The sequence below is a fragment of the Camelina sativa genome, chromosome 11, assembly GCF_000633955.1.
Source record: "Camelina sativa cultivar DH55 chromosome 11, Cs, whole genome shotgun sequence".
In the NCBI taxonomy this organism is placed as follows: Eukaryota; Viridiplantae; Streptophyta; class Magnoliopsida; order Brassicales; family Brassicaceae; genus Camelina; species Camelina sativa.
The window spans coordinates 44218619-44236591 of NC_025695.1; the positions used below are offsets into that span (position 1 = coordinate 44218619).

The window sequence follows — 17973 nt, forward strand, 5'->3', positions numbered from 1 at the left end:
TATAGTGACGCTTATCGTAAAGCACAATGCCAAAGGGCGTAACGCACAAAGTACCCTTTGACAAAGATACTATTAATACTTTGTCGTCAGAAGGAAAAACGATTTTCGTTGGGGCATTGGTTTGACACATCTAGCGCAGTAGCGCTAAACTGTTATGTTTGTACAATATTTTGGACAGATTTATCTGCCGTTTGCTCTTTGACATTGTTCGCAATCAACAGTTGAAAAATAAATAAACTAGACCACAATATTCAGATTTACTTGTGTTGATGTATTCCGATGAAGTAAACCATATACTGTAGATGAATTAACACTTATATTTTTATTAACTGAGTTTATTATTTCTATAATGTTATAACTTTTGAGTCTCCTTAATGTTAAAGCATAGTGGTATTTGTAGAATTTTATTTATAAATTCATTACGGATCCTATTTCTTGCTCTATTATTTTCCATTTCTTCCTTCCAAAAAGAAGAAGAATGTCAAGAAAAAAGTTCGTGGAGGTATAAACACTTTCAGTACGATACAAATCACTTTACTTTTAAAAATCAGTAACACAAGTAGTACCTCATCAGTCATCACCAGGAGTTACACTCAAGTCAGTCTTATGTATTCGAATGAAAAAAGTTCTTAATCTCTGCATTATAGAAAGATATATATGCGTTTATGTTCAGTGGCGGAGCTAGGAAATTAGTTTACCAGGGTCAAAATAAATTTTAAGGTGTCAATTATGTTGTTAAACTTTTTTATAAGGGTCAATTGTGCTATTTTACCATGGTCAATTTGATTTTTTCTTTAAAAATTTAACCAGTTTTAAAATTTCACCAGGGTCATTTGACCCAAATGATTCTATATTGGCTATGCCCATGTTTATGTTCATATCATAGTGAAACTAACAAACGCCATTGGGAGACAAAGCAGAGTAAGGTAGTGCAGATATTGAAAAGATATATTGAAAATAGAGACAATACAATAATCTCACAAAAACCTGAGAAGGTCTAGACAAGCAAATCAAAGGCAAAAGGAGTAATGAATTGCAAAACACTCACCAAAAGCAGTCCCTTCTGAAGCGGACAAAACAGAGTACTTTTACTAAGTGTGAGAAAAACAAATTAGCTCTGATTTCTATCCTAAAATATAGTTCGGCTGCTACTTAGAGAAACCGGTGACTCACCTAAACCCATTTATCAAAGAAATAGTGTAAACGCCAATTGATACAACACCAAAAAAAAAAAAAAAAATCCCCTAATATCATTGCTACGTACGTCACGATTCAATTGTTAATTATCAAAATTTATCCATGTAATCCAGTCAGTTATCTTCTTATCTAATTTGATATCTTCATATGGATAATTTCGACGCATATATGTCAGAGAAAACAGTTGTAAGTAGTCGTAGTCCGATCATTTATACTATTGTATCCATGCGGCAGCTAGTCGCCTAGTCCTAAACTTAATAAAGAGTATGTGTATACAAATCCAAGCCTCTAAAAGAATGAAAAGAAAAAAAACAAAAGAAAGTTAGAAACAGGGTCTAATTTACACAACTTGATCATCCCATATGTTGTTCAAAAAAAAAAAAAAAAAAAAAAAAAAAAANATATAAGACACCATTCATTTATAACGAATGTGTTATTTCCAAACCCATTTGGTTTTCACTATTTGGATGGTTTTTAACGTTACGCCTTAGCAGTCGATTTCCAAGATGAAATATTGAGCGTAGAGGCAGATGTTGAGACAAAATACACTACTAGATATTTGAAAAAGCTTACATCAAGAAAAAAAAGAAATGACGAAAAAAATACCATGCAAACGATATTTTAAGCTACTGAAGATTAGATTGTTTTGCATTTATTCACATATAGTTCCATCTTCAATCATTCATATTGTCCACACAACAACAAAAAGTTGAAAAAAAATTATATAAAAAAAAAAGTAACAAAAGTTCTGAAAAGTGAAAAAAGAACCCATAAGGCCATTAAACAAAGAGTTAGTACTGTCAGATCCAGCTAAATTCGTGGTCAGTAAACAACCATTAAAAGTGAAAAAACTAACAGATACATTTTTAGAACCTACTTAAACAATAATAATCTAAAAAAGAAAATATCTTTAACTCAAACATAGACTTTCTTTTCCTACATCTTTTTTTCTTTTCTTTTCGCTCTCACAAATTAGGATAAGAGAGAACTCATTCCAACCCAAAAACCGGTGTCTGCAAAACAGAGAGATTTGACTTTGCATTTTGGTAAGAATTTGAAATGTTGTTGTTATTAATCCAGTACCCTTCGTTCGCGTTACCTATTGCTGTTGTTGAGGATAGTGGAATAGCCGAGACAGTGCTCGATGCACTGGAATGATTGTTATAATACCCTTCAGCCCCAACATAAGCACCACCAAAGTTGTTTTCGCCTTCTTGCAATAGCGGCATTATAGCATAACCTGGAGAAGGGTTATGAAGATCCGACACAAAAGTTCCTAATGGTCGCATCTCGGCTTTCGTGTTTGCCTGGAATCCAAAAACGTTGGACCAATAATGATCAGCCGGGTCTGGTTTGATCGGTATCCCGGTGTGGTAAAAAGTTCCTCCATGGTCATGGACCGGTGTTGCCACGTCGAAGGTGAGCGACGGTGTGGTCAGAGAAGGAGGTTCGGGTGGAGTTAGATCAACGGTTTTCTCAGCTGTTGTTGTTGCGGTAGCTTGGGATGGTTTAGGCATTAGTCCACCCACCGGGAGATTACAACTAGCAATCGACTTGACATCGTAGCGACTGATGTCAAAATTGGTGACAGCATTAAGCCCGCGGAATTTGATCGCTGCTATATCATAAGCCTCTGCAGCTTCTTCTTGAGTGCCTGAAGTTTAATATCCAATTACGTTTCTGTTAAAATCATTATCAAAACATATAATTATAAATCAGAACTTAACAATATTTGGAATGTAACTCACTAAATGTGCCGAGATAAAGGTCTTTGTTGCCTGCAACTCTTCCAATTCGTGCCTGCCATCTACCATGCTGATGATGTCTGCGTTGTTGCAGTAAAGTTTGAATCATTTAAAATAGGAACATGACACATTAAGAGTAGTTCATAGAACTAATCAATTAGGAATAAAAAGATCTAATGGTTAGGAGAATGAACAGACCTAGTGACACCTCTGTACATGGACGCACCCCTAGAGAATCCACTGCTTTTCCTTTAATTATAAAAAGAAAACATAATTTGGTTAAGAAACTAGTTTGATTTTCTTGCAACATTTATGAGAACAAAAAGAATGTATCGCAAGTTAAATTATTACCGTCTTAGAGAAGCAACGAACTCTTGTCGAGTCATATGTTTCATCTCTTCAAGTTCAGATTCGTAATTCGATATCTGATTACAAGTATTTACCGGGGAATAAGTATACAAATTATGAAACTTCTCCAGAGAAATTTTAAATTAAGAGAGTAAATTACCGGGAAATTAGTGGTAGTAGTAGGACCCCAATACTTAAGAGCAGCAAGGTCGTAAGCTCTAGCTGCTTTCTCTTCCTTATCATAACCACCTGAACATAACAAATACAAGGGAGAATGATAACATTTCAGAAGGGAATTAAATTTGACAAGAAATAAGAAAGGGAGATGGTATGATAATGATGAAATAAATTGTTTACAGAGAGAATTTAATGGAACTCACCTAAATAAACTGCAGCACAATTAAAATCATCACAAAAATATCAGATTGTCCACGGTTGGGTAATCATTTCACGTCACAGAGACAAAAACACAGCGACGTTAGATTCTGAGAGTGACCTCAGAAGTTAAAAAAGTAAAAGTAAAAAAGACAATAACGCGCATTATAGTAAATATCAACAAACAAACGCATATTTCACAGCGCATTTTAAGTTGAAGGTGTACCTTGTCTTCCTTTTCTGCTTTGGCCTTCTCTTCGGCAACTATTGTCCCATAGATGAGCTTCGTATCTTCCCGTCCATCTATGTCTGTTTAATTAATTAAATTTTCAATTATCACTAATAATAATAAACACATGCATTTTTTCACATACAAAATTAAAGACAGAGATTTATATATTAACGTAATAACGTGACACAAATGTTACACTATCGTTTGGTTATTATATAGGGAATGTATAGTTTGTTAAACGAACCTTGTGACTCCTCTATAAATCGAAGTACGTTGTCCGAAACTCTCTACGCTCTTCTTCGGGGTGGGCGAAGTCTCTGGGACAACTAGAGGGTTCTGTTGTTGCTTGTGTACGCTCGAGACTTCCGATGAGTGACCACCGGAGTAGTTTCCGAGGAAGCTAGCTGCAATTGATTTCAGCTCAGAGTCGTAGATCTCGGCGGCTGAGGGAGGATGAAGAGGTGGCTGTAGGTCGGAAGAAAAGACAACGCCGCCGAGAGATTGCATTTGTTGCATTGGTCTTGTTGTCGTCGTTGTGGCTCCACCGCCGAGAAAATTTTCGAGTTTAGGACCGCCGGGGTAAATGGAAAGGACCGCCGTGGCATCGCCGGTTGAAACTCTCGGTGAATCATCTTGCCGTTCGGCTGAAAATTAAATTCATATGAGAGGGTATTGAGGTAATTAGTGTTTTACTCTAAAGGAGACAATATCTAGTGAAAGATTCTATAGGAACATTAATTAGATCTAGTACATAGTATAACTCATTAGATTAGATTTGACTGATTTCTAAGTACACTTAAAAAAAAAGAAAAGATAAAAGATAAATAGAAGTATTGAATTGAGTATAGGCTACTAAATCTAAATAAGCAAAAGTTTAATTAAACCAAAAAGGGTAAAGAACTGGTCTAGGTGCAACAAAACACACAAAATTGGTTTGTCCTAAGTCATATAAAAATTCAAAAGACAATAACACAAAACAAAGTAACAAACTAATAAGTTGAGAGAGAAAGAGAACCTGGTGAAGTGGAGAAAGCTTGAAAGAGAGAGAGGTGAGAAGGGTGAGGATGTTGATGATCAGATGTCGAGGAAGTGAGATTAGGGTTTGAGGAAGAGTTGAAGTTGTTGTTGTTGTTGTTGGAGAGAGAGAAAGAGAGCCAGTTCTGGTGGGAAGAAGATGAAGAAGAAGGAGACAAAGAAGAATCATAGCTAGAAGAAGAAGATTTGTTGTTATTGTTCTTCATCTTTGGGAATAGGGTTTTTTCTCTTTGGGGACTCGTGAAGTCTTTTGGATGAGAGAGATAGAGTGAGAGATTTATTACGACTTTGGAAATAGTGGAAGGTCTCGTCTTTTAACTCCCTTCCTCTAGGGTTTGAGAGATAGATAGAGAGAGAAAGAGAGAGAAAGAGAGAGGACACGACACAGATATAGAGGTCAATATGAGAGAGACGAGTGAGGAAATGTATGAGAGAGAGGAACAGAGAAATAGAGAGAGAGATAGGAATAGCACGACGGTCGAGACTCTGTAGTTTATATTCGAACTTCAACGCTAAAAAATATATCAATATTTTGATTAGAAAATTACATGCAGAGACCACGTAATCATATAAAACAATTAGAATGTCGGATGTATATATTTTAGCTAATGATAGTTTCGTGTTAACTAGTTTTAGTATTAACTTAAAACTACTAAATAGATAACATTCGCACATCTTTTTCTTTTTTTAGGATTCTTTTTAATTATTAACTTAGTTTTAATATTAACTTAGTTTCATCTTTTTGATGTGATTTAATGTGATTGTGCGAGATTTTTTTAAAAAAAAGAAAATATTTTATTTATATAAGTATGCAATTTAAATAAGTATGCAATTTAAATGTTAATTTATAAGTTTTATAATTGTAATATATTTAAAAATATTATATTAATTTATAAGTATATAATTGCTTTTATATAAGTATATAATTTAAATATTAATTTATAAGTTTTATAATTGTAATATGTTTAAGAATATTATATTAATTTATAAGTATACAATTATTTTTATATAAATATGCAATTTAAATGTTAATTTATAAATTTTTATAATTGTAATATGTTTAAGAATATTATATTAATTTATAAGTATACAATTGTTTTTATATAAATATGTAATTTAAATATTAATTTATAAGTTTTTATAATGGTAATATGTTTAAGAATATTATATTAATTTATAAGTATACAATTGTTTTTATATAAATATGTAATTTAAATATTAATTTATACGTTTTTATAATTATAATATGTTTAAAAATATTATATTATTAAATTTTATGATCTTAAACATATTCTTCCAATAACTAATTTCTTAACAAAAAATTTAAACTAATAATTTTACATTATTTTGGTAATATTAACTTAGTGTAGTCACTACCCAAAAAACAAAGTCATCTAGTACTTCATTTACCAAATAATGTAATGATGAAACTAAATTATTTCTAGGAAAAAAACAGTAAAAAGCAATATGAAAATAGTTGAGGAGAGAGAGAGAGAGGAAGACAGCAAAACGGCAAGTGGAAGCTTTTGATGGGATGAACTGGGCGGCGACTGATCTCACGTCACTTTCATTTTCATTTTTCATTTTTAATTTTTCTGTTTCGTGTTTCTTCTTCAGACGTGTAAGAACGAACGGTCTACGTAGTAATACACATACGGTGAATGGTTTGAAATTTTGTTTTTGTCCAAAGTAAATATATTAATTAATGCATGCAAGTTGAGAATCCAAAACACAAAATCATATCTTAAGATTAGGCAATCTTAGCATACACTACTATTAACCAAAACAATGTCATATTAAACCAGTAATTTTTTAATTAAAAATCTTATTAATGTAGTTAAGCCTTAAACTATCTCTAATAATTTTCCTTATTTTTTCCTCTATAATAGAGGATATCTATAATAGAGGAAAGGATTGCTCCAATGATTTTCTCTATTTTTTCTCTAAAAAGGAATATTCCAAAAAGTTTTTTTATTTTATTTTAAAATTATGTAAACTAATCCATTTTACTTTAAATTTGTAACACTTTCATAAAATTATTATTTTTATCTAAATTAAATATTTTAGCGATATTGGTGGATCCCAAAGTAATTTACCGGATTATTAAGTTATTAGTTTTTGTTGTATTAAAATAATTATTATAAATTGAATGAAAAATAAATTTTATAATTCATATAAATTATCTTTTCCAAATGGTAGTCTCAATATTTTAGACTAAATATTTATACTTAAATATATATTATTAGTTTTTAAAAATATATATTTTATTAAATTTGTATTATTAGTTCTTAAAAATATTTATTTTATTTATTTTGGTTATAAATAAAAGAAGTTAAAGATTAAGATGACTAGTTGCAAATAAAATAGTTCACCTCTATTTATAGAAGAAAAAATAGAGTTCTTCTAAAAATAGAAAAAAAAAATAGCAATCTCTATCATAGATGTGAAAATAGAGATCCATTAAAACAAAACTACTCTATAATAGAATTTAAAGATGAAAATAGAAGATTATTGGAGATGCTCTTAGCCTCCTCAATCCTAGGTTAATTTTTTTAAATTCATTTTACACCTATTATTATCCTCTATATAATAAAACGGAAGTACACAACCTTTTTTGTAGACTATATAATATGGGTTATAAGATTAATTATTTGATTATTTGATATGTTATATGGATTGTAACTATTAGTTAAATCTCGATTTCAGATCTTCTTAATTAAAAAGGATATTCCAAAAAAAAAAAAGCTCCACAGAATATTTAATTAACTATATATAAGCAATAAAATCTCAAAATTTAATCACTCTTCGATGGATTAAAAGTAGTTTTCGATTATACTAGCAACTAATCAAAATAACATAAATAATGTTTATTATAATTGATTTAATAAATTTCAAAAAAATTAGGCTAATCTACGGAATAATCATAAGAAATCTTTAAAATATTTCAAATCATCATATTTAATATATGATTTTATTGTATAATGTTTTATTCACAACAAATTTTAAAAACAATTACATAAATTATATTTTATATAAAAATTATAATATAAATAAAAAAAATTTCAACCCGTTGTCTAGATCCTAATTTAGTTATTAAACTAAAACTTTAGACAAAATAGCGTAAGGAAAGTAGAATAATTGGAGATGGTCCAAAAAGGTGACGCGTGTCCCCTCTGTTCTGTATCCAATTATTACAAACTTTGGCCCTTCCTCTAATCTCTTTCGTCATTCTTTGACCACTCCAATATCAATTTGATATTTTCGTCTACTCTTTTTTCCTTTAAAAAAAAAAAAAATCATTTACGTTCTGCGATTCATGAACAAAAAAATATATTAAAACACTTTATTAAAAGCTCACTATTCATATCGGCTTGGCGCCAATTTCTCATTCTTTTGATTTACCATATGCTCTTTCTCTTTAAAAAAAAAATTGTAATGATTTTAATTCGGAATCACATATCAAAATTTTAGTCACGTAGATTGAAATGCTAAGGAATTCGGTAAATTCTACATTTTTAATTATAATTTACAACAACATTCGCTAATCTAATCCAACTTTTTGTCGTGGCAAAACAAAAAAAGGGTGGTCCGTAGAAAACAATTATGTTTCTAGCAATTGATGTGTTTCGTACGGAGGCAAACGTGGAGTCAATTGTTGAATGACAATTTTTCCTCCTTGTTTATTTATCTAATGAAACTATACAATATAGCGTTTGATGTTTATTTAGCGAGTTTGATTTGGCGAGTGCGACTACTTAAAAAAAAAAAAAAAGTTTTTGAGTAAAAACTGTGGACTGTATTTGGTGAGATCTGCTAAAACCAATCTAGTTAAAGCTAATTTAATTACATGGTTGGGACCTAAAAGAAGATGGTGAGGTTTAATTAAGTGGTAATGGCGAAGCACATGGTTTGCATGTAAACCGCCCACACGTGTCAGCCACTATGCACACGTGTCTCCTGCATGCTGCGTTATCCCATTGTCTATCTCTTCACCCTGCACCATTATCGTGTGTCGACAATTATATATTTATATCTGTTTTCTTTCAATAATTGTTTTCTACGTTTCAACCTTATTTATTCTGTTCCACAAAAATTGATATTTACAATTTTTTATACATTTTTAAAAAGTATTAATTATTAAATTTAAATATATTTTTTTGATTAAAAAAATATTATTTAATTTTAAATTAATAATAATTTAAAATTTTAAATATTTTCAATTATTAATTCTTAAAATTTATAAAACATTAATATTTGTAAGACAAAAAAATATCTCAAAATATTAATCTTTATTAGATGGAAGGAATATTTTATACTATTATACCAACTCAAAAAGATCATTGACAAAAGAAAAAACTATGCGATATGAATCTCTTATATATAATATTCATTCATGGATACGAGAGTGGTGCGAATACACTAGATGCGGATACGTTAAATAACACTTTAAAATGCGAAATATATGCCAGCTTTTAAAGCACGTCTTTGGTTTTGCGTCACCAATTCGGTGTATCACGTGTTATATAATCCTTTTTTTTTTCCTGATTAGCTAAATAATCTCTAAGCCATATAACATTATCATTTTGTTCTATTAGCATATATAAGTAGTATATTCTAATATATGCTGCCTTTTCCATTGAAAGCGGTGGAGCGATGGAGTTATTTAATGGGGATTGTGCGGTCAAAGAATGTGAAGCCACAAGTTTATTATATGAAATGTCGAACAAAGCAAAATTTTATATAAGTTGAACAAGATTCCAAAAAGAGAGGCACGGTGGATCGATCGAAAGTAAAGGAATGAAAACCGGAGTGGGTGTATCTTACTTTTGGACTAAGCAAACTCTCACCTCACGATTAACTTATCTCTTCTAATTCAAATGCTAAAAAAAAAGGAAACATAAGTTTATGTTTAGTATGATGGGTTCAACAATCACTAGTCAAGTCATGGAGCTTAAAATTTGATTTTTCATTTTATGCATTTATAACTTCGCTGAAAAACTCATAATAGTCAGTCAAGGGATGCACAAAATTAAACTATAAATACGGTATATACAATGTTTGGTAGTAAAAATAAAATCTCAAAATGACGACGCTACAATATTGTTTGATTATCCATTCATACAAAAACTCAAAATGACGACTATGAATATGTGCATTTTTGGCATATGATTATATCGATTTTCTTGTATTTTTTTTAAATATTTAGTATAAAAACGTGTTAAAGTTTTTGCGTTTCAGCTTTTTTTTTATAGTTTTAGGTTAAAAGTAAAAATACGAGGTGGTGATAAAAACAAATTTCCCCAACGAAAATAAAGACAGGAAATGTCGCCAAGGAGTTCGGCGCCGAAATATACGAGTTGTTGTTTTAAGATTTCATTCACATTTAAAAAAAAAAAAAAAAAAAAAAAAAAAAAAAAAAAAAAAAAAAAANAAAAAAAAAAAAAAAAAACTTGCATTTTTCTAAAAATGATAAACATGATGAAGGTAACTGATTTAACCAAAGGAAAAACACATTTGTACCAACCGATCCAGAATCAAGCGTGGGCCTTTGTATCATACAAGTATACAAATAATGAAATAAGAATACATTACAAAAAACTACATATATATAAACAAAGTTGTACGAAAAACAAAAAAAGGAATAGAAATGGGTCTAAATTTGAAAAGCTACATCATCAAATCATTCCCCACGTTCGCTTTGTCATCCTACTATTTTGTTATTATTGCACATTGTGAATTATCGCATGACACTTTTCCATTTCTTTTCCTTTTAATATAAAAATAATAATATAGTTAATTTTTGTCTTTGTTGACTTGAAAAAAAAAGTATCCATATATTTATATAGGTATTATATAATAAACACTTTGCTGCTTATTGGACAATGAAATAGGCATTTTGTTTTTGTTTGTTGATTGTTCATGTCGCTGGAGAGCTTTATCTCAGTCGTTCAATAATAACAATATTATTATTTTAGCTGGCTCAAGAATATCTAACGGCTACAATCGTTTTGTCCAGCGTATCATAGTGTGCATGAGCTCATGCAATTAAATGGTGCATCTACAGTAAAACCTCTATAAATTAATAATGTTGGGACTAAGACATTTTATTAATTTATAGTGATATTAATTTATCTATAAATTAATAATTATTATTTTATAGTGTAAATTAATAATTATTAATTTATAGATATATTTTTAATTGTTTATTTTTTAAAAAATTATGAATTGGAACAACTATAGCAAAATAAGATTAAACTTTCGGATGTTATAAATTTTATGGTTTAGGAATTGAACTTGTAATATTTAGAAAGCACTATTTACAATAAATTACAAATATTATAGACAAATTGACTTATACACATGAGACACATAAATTCAAATCTATGAATAATAATATCAATTCTCCTATTTTAATAATCTGTCAAATTATCAAATTGTAAATGATGCATATCTAAAAATTAAAACTTTAAATTTTAATTATTTGTATGACATGTTATAAAATATTTTAGAGATATTATTATAGGTTGAAAATACAACATTACAATTGTTCTATAGAATTGAACTTTAGGAGAAATATACACTATTATATCAGTATATATATATATATATAAATTTACATAATTATTAATTTATGATATTATTGGGACCATATTTTATAAGGAGATTTCGAAAAAATTATTATCTTATTATCTTATCGAATATTGTTAATTTTTATACTGGCCCGACTTGGGACCAGCAAAATTTATTAATTTATAGTGTTTATTAATTTATAGAGTATTAAATTATAGAAGTTTTACTGTATATTATTTGGGGAGGGGTGGGGCATTTATGAAATTTGAAGCAAGTATTACAGCTGTTGGTGATTTTTTTTTTGTTTGGGTCCAGCTGCCACATCTATGATAGATGATCTATCTCATACATACTTGGATCTGCCCAAATCGAAGATATATATGGGCTTAAGATATTAGATAATTGGCCCATCAATACAATAAATATAATTTTTTTTTTAGTTAAGATTTTTGCAATCAAGTCATTTTCAAAGTATTACACCAAAATTGTTGATTATATATTTCTAAAAGATTTGATAGATAAAAAAAAAGAAACAAGACGCCAAATGAAAATATGAATGTTTTTACTATATTCGGATAATTTTTCGAAGTCTGATACTATTTTTTTTGTAATTCATTTCCACGGTGTCGTTGTCTTAAGTATTAATCTGGTACAATACAATGATTAAAGAGAAGCGCTTTTAACGATAAGCAGTATGATTGTTTCTTGGGATCCGAGGTGGACAACCGCTAAGCCATTGACGTGGGGAAGCCTTTATCAATCTCCGATCTTTCGAGGAAGACGACGACGATGAAGAAGAAGAAGATGATGATGATGAGCTCGACCTGTAATCCTCATCAAACTTGTCGAATCTCTCCAATTCATCACAAGAATTTGAGCTACCACTACGACCATTATTATAATCTGAGGGATCATACGGGCAAATGTATATTAGATGTTACATATATAAACATTGTTTTAAAAGAAGAATAACAAAAATTATGATTTGCAGAATGACGAATTAATGATTAGTTATATTTTTTTTACCAATTCGCCAATTAATGTGTTATAAAAACGAGTCCGCATTATACTTTTCACATTCGTTCATTTCATAGTGTAATTAATCAAAACCTAAATTAAAAGTGTAGATACTTTAGGTTGCACTTGATTAAACGATCAATATTGTATATATACATCCAGGGGCGGATCTACAGCCAAAGGGGGTGGGGCACGTGCCCCACACTCCTTTTTAATAATTGTTCAGCTAGACCTTTCAATATTGTATATGTTAGTTCATTTGGAAAAGAGTGTCTCATTCTAAGTTTGAGGAGAAGGGTTCAAACCCTCTCATATGCAATCATTTTCTATTTTATTGTTTTTCCTTTGTGTTTTCTTATTTTCTTCCCATGTTTTTCTATTGTTGTAGAAATTTTTTTTATTAGTGCCTCACATAGTTTTTGGCCCTAGATCCGCCATTGTCTACATCTCGTGAAATTTCCAAATACATGATAAAAGTTATCATATATATATAATAAACGCAGACCTGGTCCACAGGGGAAGCCACTAAAGCCAAAAAATCGGGTCTCTAATTTTGAAGGCTTTTTTACATATAAATCTTTTAAACAATAATAAGGTCTTTTTTTTGTGGATGAGATATGTATAAGAACTAAATACTTATATGTAAAAGGCCTTTGGTTTTTGTTAGATATGTGAAAAGATTTTAAAATTATGGCCTTCTATAGAAAACTTAAAATTTTAAAGCAATTAAAGCACAAAAAAGAGCATTTTTTTTTTTGCGTAGAGCACTTGTTAATGTCGGCCCGGCACTGAATAAACGTAATTACCTTTACTAAGCATGCTTTGGCTTGACCATCTAGAGAAACATCTCTTACGAAGATTCTTCCACTTCCAAATCTTAAGATTCGCCGGAAAAAGAGAATGTTTACTAGAGTCTCCGACGACTGTGATTGAGGGTTTTGGGAAACCAAGGCTGAGAAACGCCGGAGGAGGAGTAATCGGAGGAACGGTGTCTTCCGGTGGAGGATTGATCGGCGTTCCCGGCTGCATCTCCCACTTAAAAGGAACCCCTTTGTCGAGGCTCCGATGATGATAGTAATAGAACAATCTAGAAGAGCCTCCCACCGATGAGTTTCTTGAGATCATTGATTCTCTCTTGCATAGATCATCCTCGATTAACAATAATGAAGCTTTTGGTGTTGGAAATGTGTTATTGTGTTCTTCATTCATGATGATGCTCGTTTGTGTATAAAGGGAGAAGGATGGATACGTGAGATTTATGGCGATGATATAGAGTGCAACTATATATGTGTGTGTGTGTGTGTGTGTATATTTATACATGGAAAGAGAGATTCTTGCCCGATAAAATGGGCGTAATAATGGATATAAATTGATTTCATGGTTAGGAGAGTTGACTATGTGAATCTTAGACGCATGATGTATTTGTGTGTATTACTACATGTACCGAGTTTGATTATAATGTCTTGTTGATATAAATATACTATTGTCAGGGTTTGACTTTGATTATAACATACAAACAAAACTCAATTACTTGAATTCTTTGGTGATTAGGTTGCTTTGGCACGGGCCAACGTGTGTATCATTAACATTGATTCAAAGAAGTTGTACGCTTTAATGGTTTCAGTGGTGGATAAGACCGAATTATATTTGATGCACAATTGGTTGATTCACCATCGGAAATTTATTTTAAACTACGATTAAAGAAACTGTATATTCCAAAAGAAGAAGTAAACCATTTCTCATTGTAATCCCCACCAAGTTTATACTCCTCTAATCTGCTATACAAAGATAATTTAGATATATATATATTATCTTTGGAATTACCCAATTAATATTTTGTTCCGTGATTAGATTGCTTATTAATTATTATTTTGTTTGGAAACCGGTTCATAGTGGCCAACCACAATTGCCAATTGGTCACTTTTATTTCTCATCATTGTAACAGGATTATTTAGTAAAGGCAAATCCGATAATTATGAATTATCATATACCAATTAAAGAAACTCGATTATCCAACAGAGAAATAAATCAAAACGATTTAAAACATTTATATTGTACTATATCTTTCTTTCCCCACCAAGGAATTTCTGTTGTAAATTGTTTGTTTTATAAGGAACTTTTTTTAAAAATGATTTTCCTATTTGGAGTTATAAAATATTTGATTTCCTTTATATACTTACATATTAAAAATCTATGTTTACTTTAAGATGAAGCGCACGTTAATACAGTTTGAAGGACGGCTGATTTCATATGCGCATGTGAAAGCAAATGACCAACCCCCTTAAGAGACGCCAAACTTTGCGTACTCCTCAATTTCATATCGTTGAGATTTTTTTTTAACCCATTTTTGCATGAATCACCATCGCACTAATCACGCAATTACCACAATTAAACCCACTTTTACGAAAACATACGATTTTAATTCTTCTTCTTTTATTTAAAGCAAGTTCCAATCAAGAAATTGTGGCCACGCAACCGAGTATGTTCTGTTATTACAGCAAAACAACTTATTAGTGATGCTAAAACTGACGCTACGTGAATATTTGCATCCCAATTTATTCAAAATATTCGAATCTTTGATTATAAAGAAAAAACAAGGCGTGACAACAATACTGTATTCGAGTTTTTGACTCATGAAGTGAAAACCAAAATTTAAAATCGAGTTTAAGGATGGTAACTAATAATAATGTTACTACTTTTTCTCTTGTAGCTCTCTGTCAAAAAAAATGATTTCTGTTGTAAAAAGTAAATACGATCTAACCAAATTCAATTCACCCCTAGTATTTACTACTCATATCTAAGAGTTACAGAACTGAAAATGTCTACAAGTCTCCTAAATTATATTGGACAGACCAAAACAATCTAATCATGAAAATAGTTTCAAAGTGATTTGATTAGTTTGGTTTGGAACTTGGAACAAAGATGTCAAAGAACATGGTGTTTGTCTTCTATGACTTACTGTGTGATTGCTAATTTAGTAGATATGAGATACTGTAACAGAGAGTACGAATCTTGATTTTTTTTACACTAAACAACCCATCATTAAGCCTTGATCATTTATAATAAGAATTTTTATCTCCAAAAAGGAGTCAGGATCTCTGATTTGACACAACTAAAAACTTGAATATACATAGCTTCGATAGAAGGAGAGGTTTGTGATTGGAACACAGTACTAAGACTACATTTTGCGACAAATCTTTTAGCAACATACCTTAACATGGATCCATTGCTTTTAAGTTTTAAGGCATCTTCATACTCCCTGCGGATATATTATATAAATAGAGACCAGTCAAGAGTCAATATTAAGCTCCTTTTTTGTGAAACAAAAACGATAAAGAACATCTCAATCATTTTACAAAGTAAGGATGTAACGAAGAAATAAAGGCGAGAGGAATCTATAAGTATACCTCAGCTGCCAATGGAACTGCGGATTTCCTGTTACAAGTTTGACTACTATTAGTTGTTTCACATAACCATCTTTGTTTAAAGCCAAAAATAAAGATTCATAAATTAATACCTTCGCTGCTCTGATTTAGGGAGATGTTTCGACATTATGGACTCCTGCAATAGAATAAACAGATGCCAAAGACATTTTCAATAAATTTAGTGTTGCTTCGAAAGCATCAATAATTGTAGAGGCTGAGGAAAATAGTCTCTGAGCCGTTAGTAAAAGAAAAATGAGGAAGAGAACCTGTTCTTGGATTATACTTCTTGCCTCAACAAGCTGAGCTTCGAGTTCAAGCTCTCTCTCTGTTGCTTCAGATGTAACAGATGCTCCTTTAGGTTCATCTTGTAACTGGACCATGCGTTCCTTTATTTTTATGTCCCAAGGAAATAAGAAGAAACAGCAAAAAGGTTAACTACAGATAAAAGATGGAATTTGCTGAGTAAATGCATAATGTCGTTAAGGAAAAACCTTTATAGAAGCCATCTTAGTGCGCAAACTTTCTTCTATATGACCTCTACCCATCCGGAAAGGTAGATCAAAGACGTCCTGTGTAATGACTAGTTAGTTAGATACTGGGCCATCAATTATGCGGATTATTATAAACACATTCAATAACCTAAGATTATACAAACCGTCTTCCCGCCCAGTGGAGATTGTGAAGTGTCAACCTCACGTTTGTCACTGCCAGCCAATGAAGGATTAGCTGACCCGTTTGGAGCATTTAGGAAATCACGCATATCCGTCTGCAACAAAACGAGAGATAAAAACTTTCGCTTATGAATAAACATCTTAGTTTACTCAAGTCGCAAGTTCAGCTTAGCATGAAAAAGAGCAAACCTGCATGGATCGTAGTAATGCTCTTAGATTAGTGTTCTCAGCCATTAATTCTTGATTTTTTGCTTCATACGCATCCACCTGTAGGGGCAACGTTATTAAAGAAATGCCCTTTGGAACTCTGCATAGTGTTATTGATTTGATGTAGTTAGACTCATACTATCTTTTTGTAGAAATCAGTATCAGTCTTCTTGCCATTCCAGGTACCACGCTGCCTCCCTTCTTTCTATTATGTATATCAGACAATCAGTCAGGTGAAAAATTCCACATTCATCATTTTAATTATTGGAAAAAGCAAGAAGCTGGTAAAAAGGACCTGTAGCAGATTCATAATCTCCATTCCAGATCTTGATTCTTTCTTTTTCTCCATTAGTACTTGATTCAGCCGTTCCTACAAGAGAAACAAAAAAAATATATATATAGTCATCACAATGCAGAATTAGAAAGGATACAGAAAAGTAAGTTCCACGAGATAAGATGCACAACCTGCAACTTAATGTAATCCTTTTCCTTTTTCTTCATCTCGTGAATCTGTTGAGCTTTGACTTGCTATTCACAGATTAGAGTATAAATGCAGAAAGTTCCATCAGTACAGTTCCCCCAAAAGAGAAAGTATATAATCCAAATACTATAAACTATCAGACCTGGTTACCAATCACCATCCTTTGGAATTCATCCCTCTCCTGCTGTAGCTTTTCAATCTGGGATTTTAACGCTGCTGTGTTTTTGGCTTCCTGTCAAAAGAGTGAAGTCACAATCAAACTCTCTTCAATCAAGAACCTAAGCAAAAATCATCTCAGCAAAAACTTGAAAGGACTCACGGTTCTGGTAATTGTAGCGATTTCCCTGTCCTTCTGGTGAAGTTGCGCTTCAAGCCTCTCAACTTTAGCTTCAAGTCTAGCTATATCCGATTGTTGTCTATACACAGTAAGGGAATGCACACAAGAAAAATTATGAATCCCTTCCGCAAATCAGAGTAGACAAACTCAAATATCAAACTAAGTTAAAGCATGATAGATCAATAAAACATCTAGAAATATATATATTTTTAGCCAATGAAACACTTAACAATAGTCAAATCCTCCAAGAACAACAATTCAAAAGCCGCATTGAAAATTCAAACAAGGAAGAAAACCAAAACTCACCTCTGTCTCAGCTCATTAGCAGAGTCT

The 17973-nt window shown here is 31.2% G+C and overlaps 3 protein-coding genes across 5 annotated transcripts in view; all 3 read right to left on the reverse strand.

The window, feature by feature from the left end:
- On the reverse strand, positions 1952-5393 carry LOC104726293 (AP2-like ethylene-responsive transcription factor AIL5). Of its 2 annotated transcripts, XM_010445124.2 has the most exons (10): positions 4913-5393; positions 4142-4541; positions 3892-3974; positions 3671-3679; positions 3451-3539; positions 3294-3367; positions 3141-3191; positions 2946-3022; positions 2297-2851; positions 1952-2210 (listed from the first exon to the last, which is right to left on the reverse strand). In XM_010445124.2, the coding sequence occupies exons 1-10, from the start codon at positions 5136-5138 to the stop codon at positions 2170-2172; spliced, it is 1605 nt and encodes a 534-aa protein (XP_010443426.1). In that variant the 5' UTR covers positions 5139-5393; the 3' UTR covers positions 1952-2169. The 2 variants fall into 2 exon arrangements, with proteins under 2 accessions (XP_010443426.1, XP_010443425.1); XM_010445123.2 differs by having other exon boundaries at positions 1952-2851; positions 4913-5392.
- On the reverse strand, positions 11989-13961 carry LOC104726294 (putative uncharacterized protein DDB_G0277255). Of its 2 annotated transcripts, none has more exons than XM_019232918.1 (2): positions 13326-13961; positions 11989-12405 (listed from the first exon to the last, which is right to left on the reverse strand). In XM_019232918.1, the coding sequence occupies exons 1-2, from the start codon at positions 13837-13839 to the stop codon at positions 12182-12184; spliced, it is 738 nt and encodes a 245-aa protein (XP_019088463.1). In that variant the 5' UTR covers positions 13840-13961; the 3' UTR covers positions 11989-12181. The 2 variants fall into 2 exon arrangements, with proteins under 2 accessions (XP_019088463.1, XP_019088464.1); XM_019232919.1 differs by having other exon boundaries at positions 12259-12433; positions 13316-13961.
- The window catches only part of LOC104728955 (afadin- and alpha-actinin-binding protein-like), a 3599-nt gene continuing 1184 nt past the window's right edge, over positions 15559-17973 (reverse strand). Inside the window, exons 4-16 of the mRNA XM_010447863.2 lie at positions 17947-17971; positions 17623-17719; positions 17446-17535; positions 17288-17350; positions 17118-17192; positions 16962-17027; positions 16805-16882; positions 16600-16710; positions 16436-16513; positions 16211-16330; positions 16037-16080; positions 15927-15954; positions 15559-15778 (exon numbers count right to left, since the gene is read on the reverse strand). Coding sequence (XP_010446165.1) covers positions 15770-15778; positions 15927-15954; positions 16037-16080; positions 16211-16330; positions 16436-16513; positions 16600-16710; positions 16805-16882; positions 16962-17027; positions 17118-17192; positions 17288-17350; positions 17446-17535; positions 17623-17719; positions 17947-17971 — 884 coding nt within the window. The 3' untranslated portion in view covers positions 15559-15769. The remainder of the gene's footprint in view (positions 15779-15926; positions 15955-16036; positions 16081-16210; positions 16331-16435; positions 16514-16599; positions 16711-16804; positions 16883-16961; positions 17028-17117; positions 17193-17287; positions 17351-17445; positions 17536-17622; positions 17720-17946; positions 17972-17973) is intronic.

Excerpts from the sequence above, each read along its gene's own strand:
- LOC104726294 (XM_019232918.1), bottom strand. The coding sequence starts at position 13,839 with ATGTATAAATATACACACACACACACACACACATATATAGTTGCACTC. Across the intron at positions 12,406-13,325 it reads CCAAAGCATGCTTAGTAAAG|ATTATAATAATGGTCGTAGT; the intron begins GTAATTACGTTT and ends ATGATCCCTCAG.
- LOC104726293 (XM_010445123.2), bottom strand. The coding sequence starts at position 5,138 with ATGAAGAACAATAACAACAAATCTTCTTCTTCTAGCTATGATTCTTCT. Across the intron at positions 3,975-4,141 it reads ATTTATAGAGGAGTCACAAG|ACATAGATGGACGGGAAGAT; the intron begins GTTCGTTTAACA and ends TTAATTAAACAG. Across the intron at positions 2,852-2,945 it reads CCTTTATCTCGGCACATTTA|GCACTCAAGAAGAAGCTGCA; the intron begins GTGAGTTACATT and ends ATTAAACTTCAG.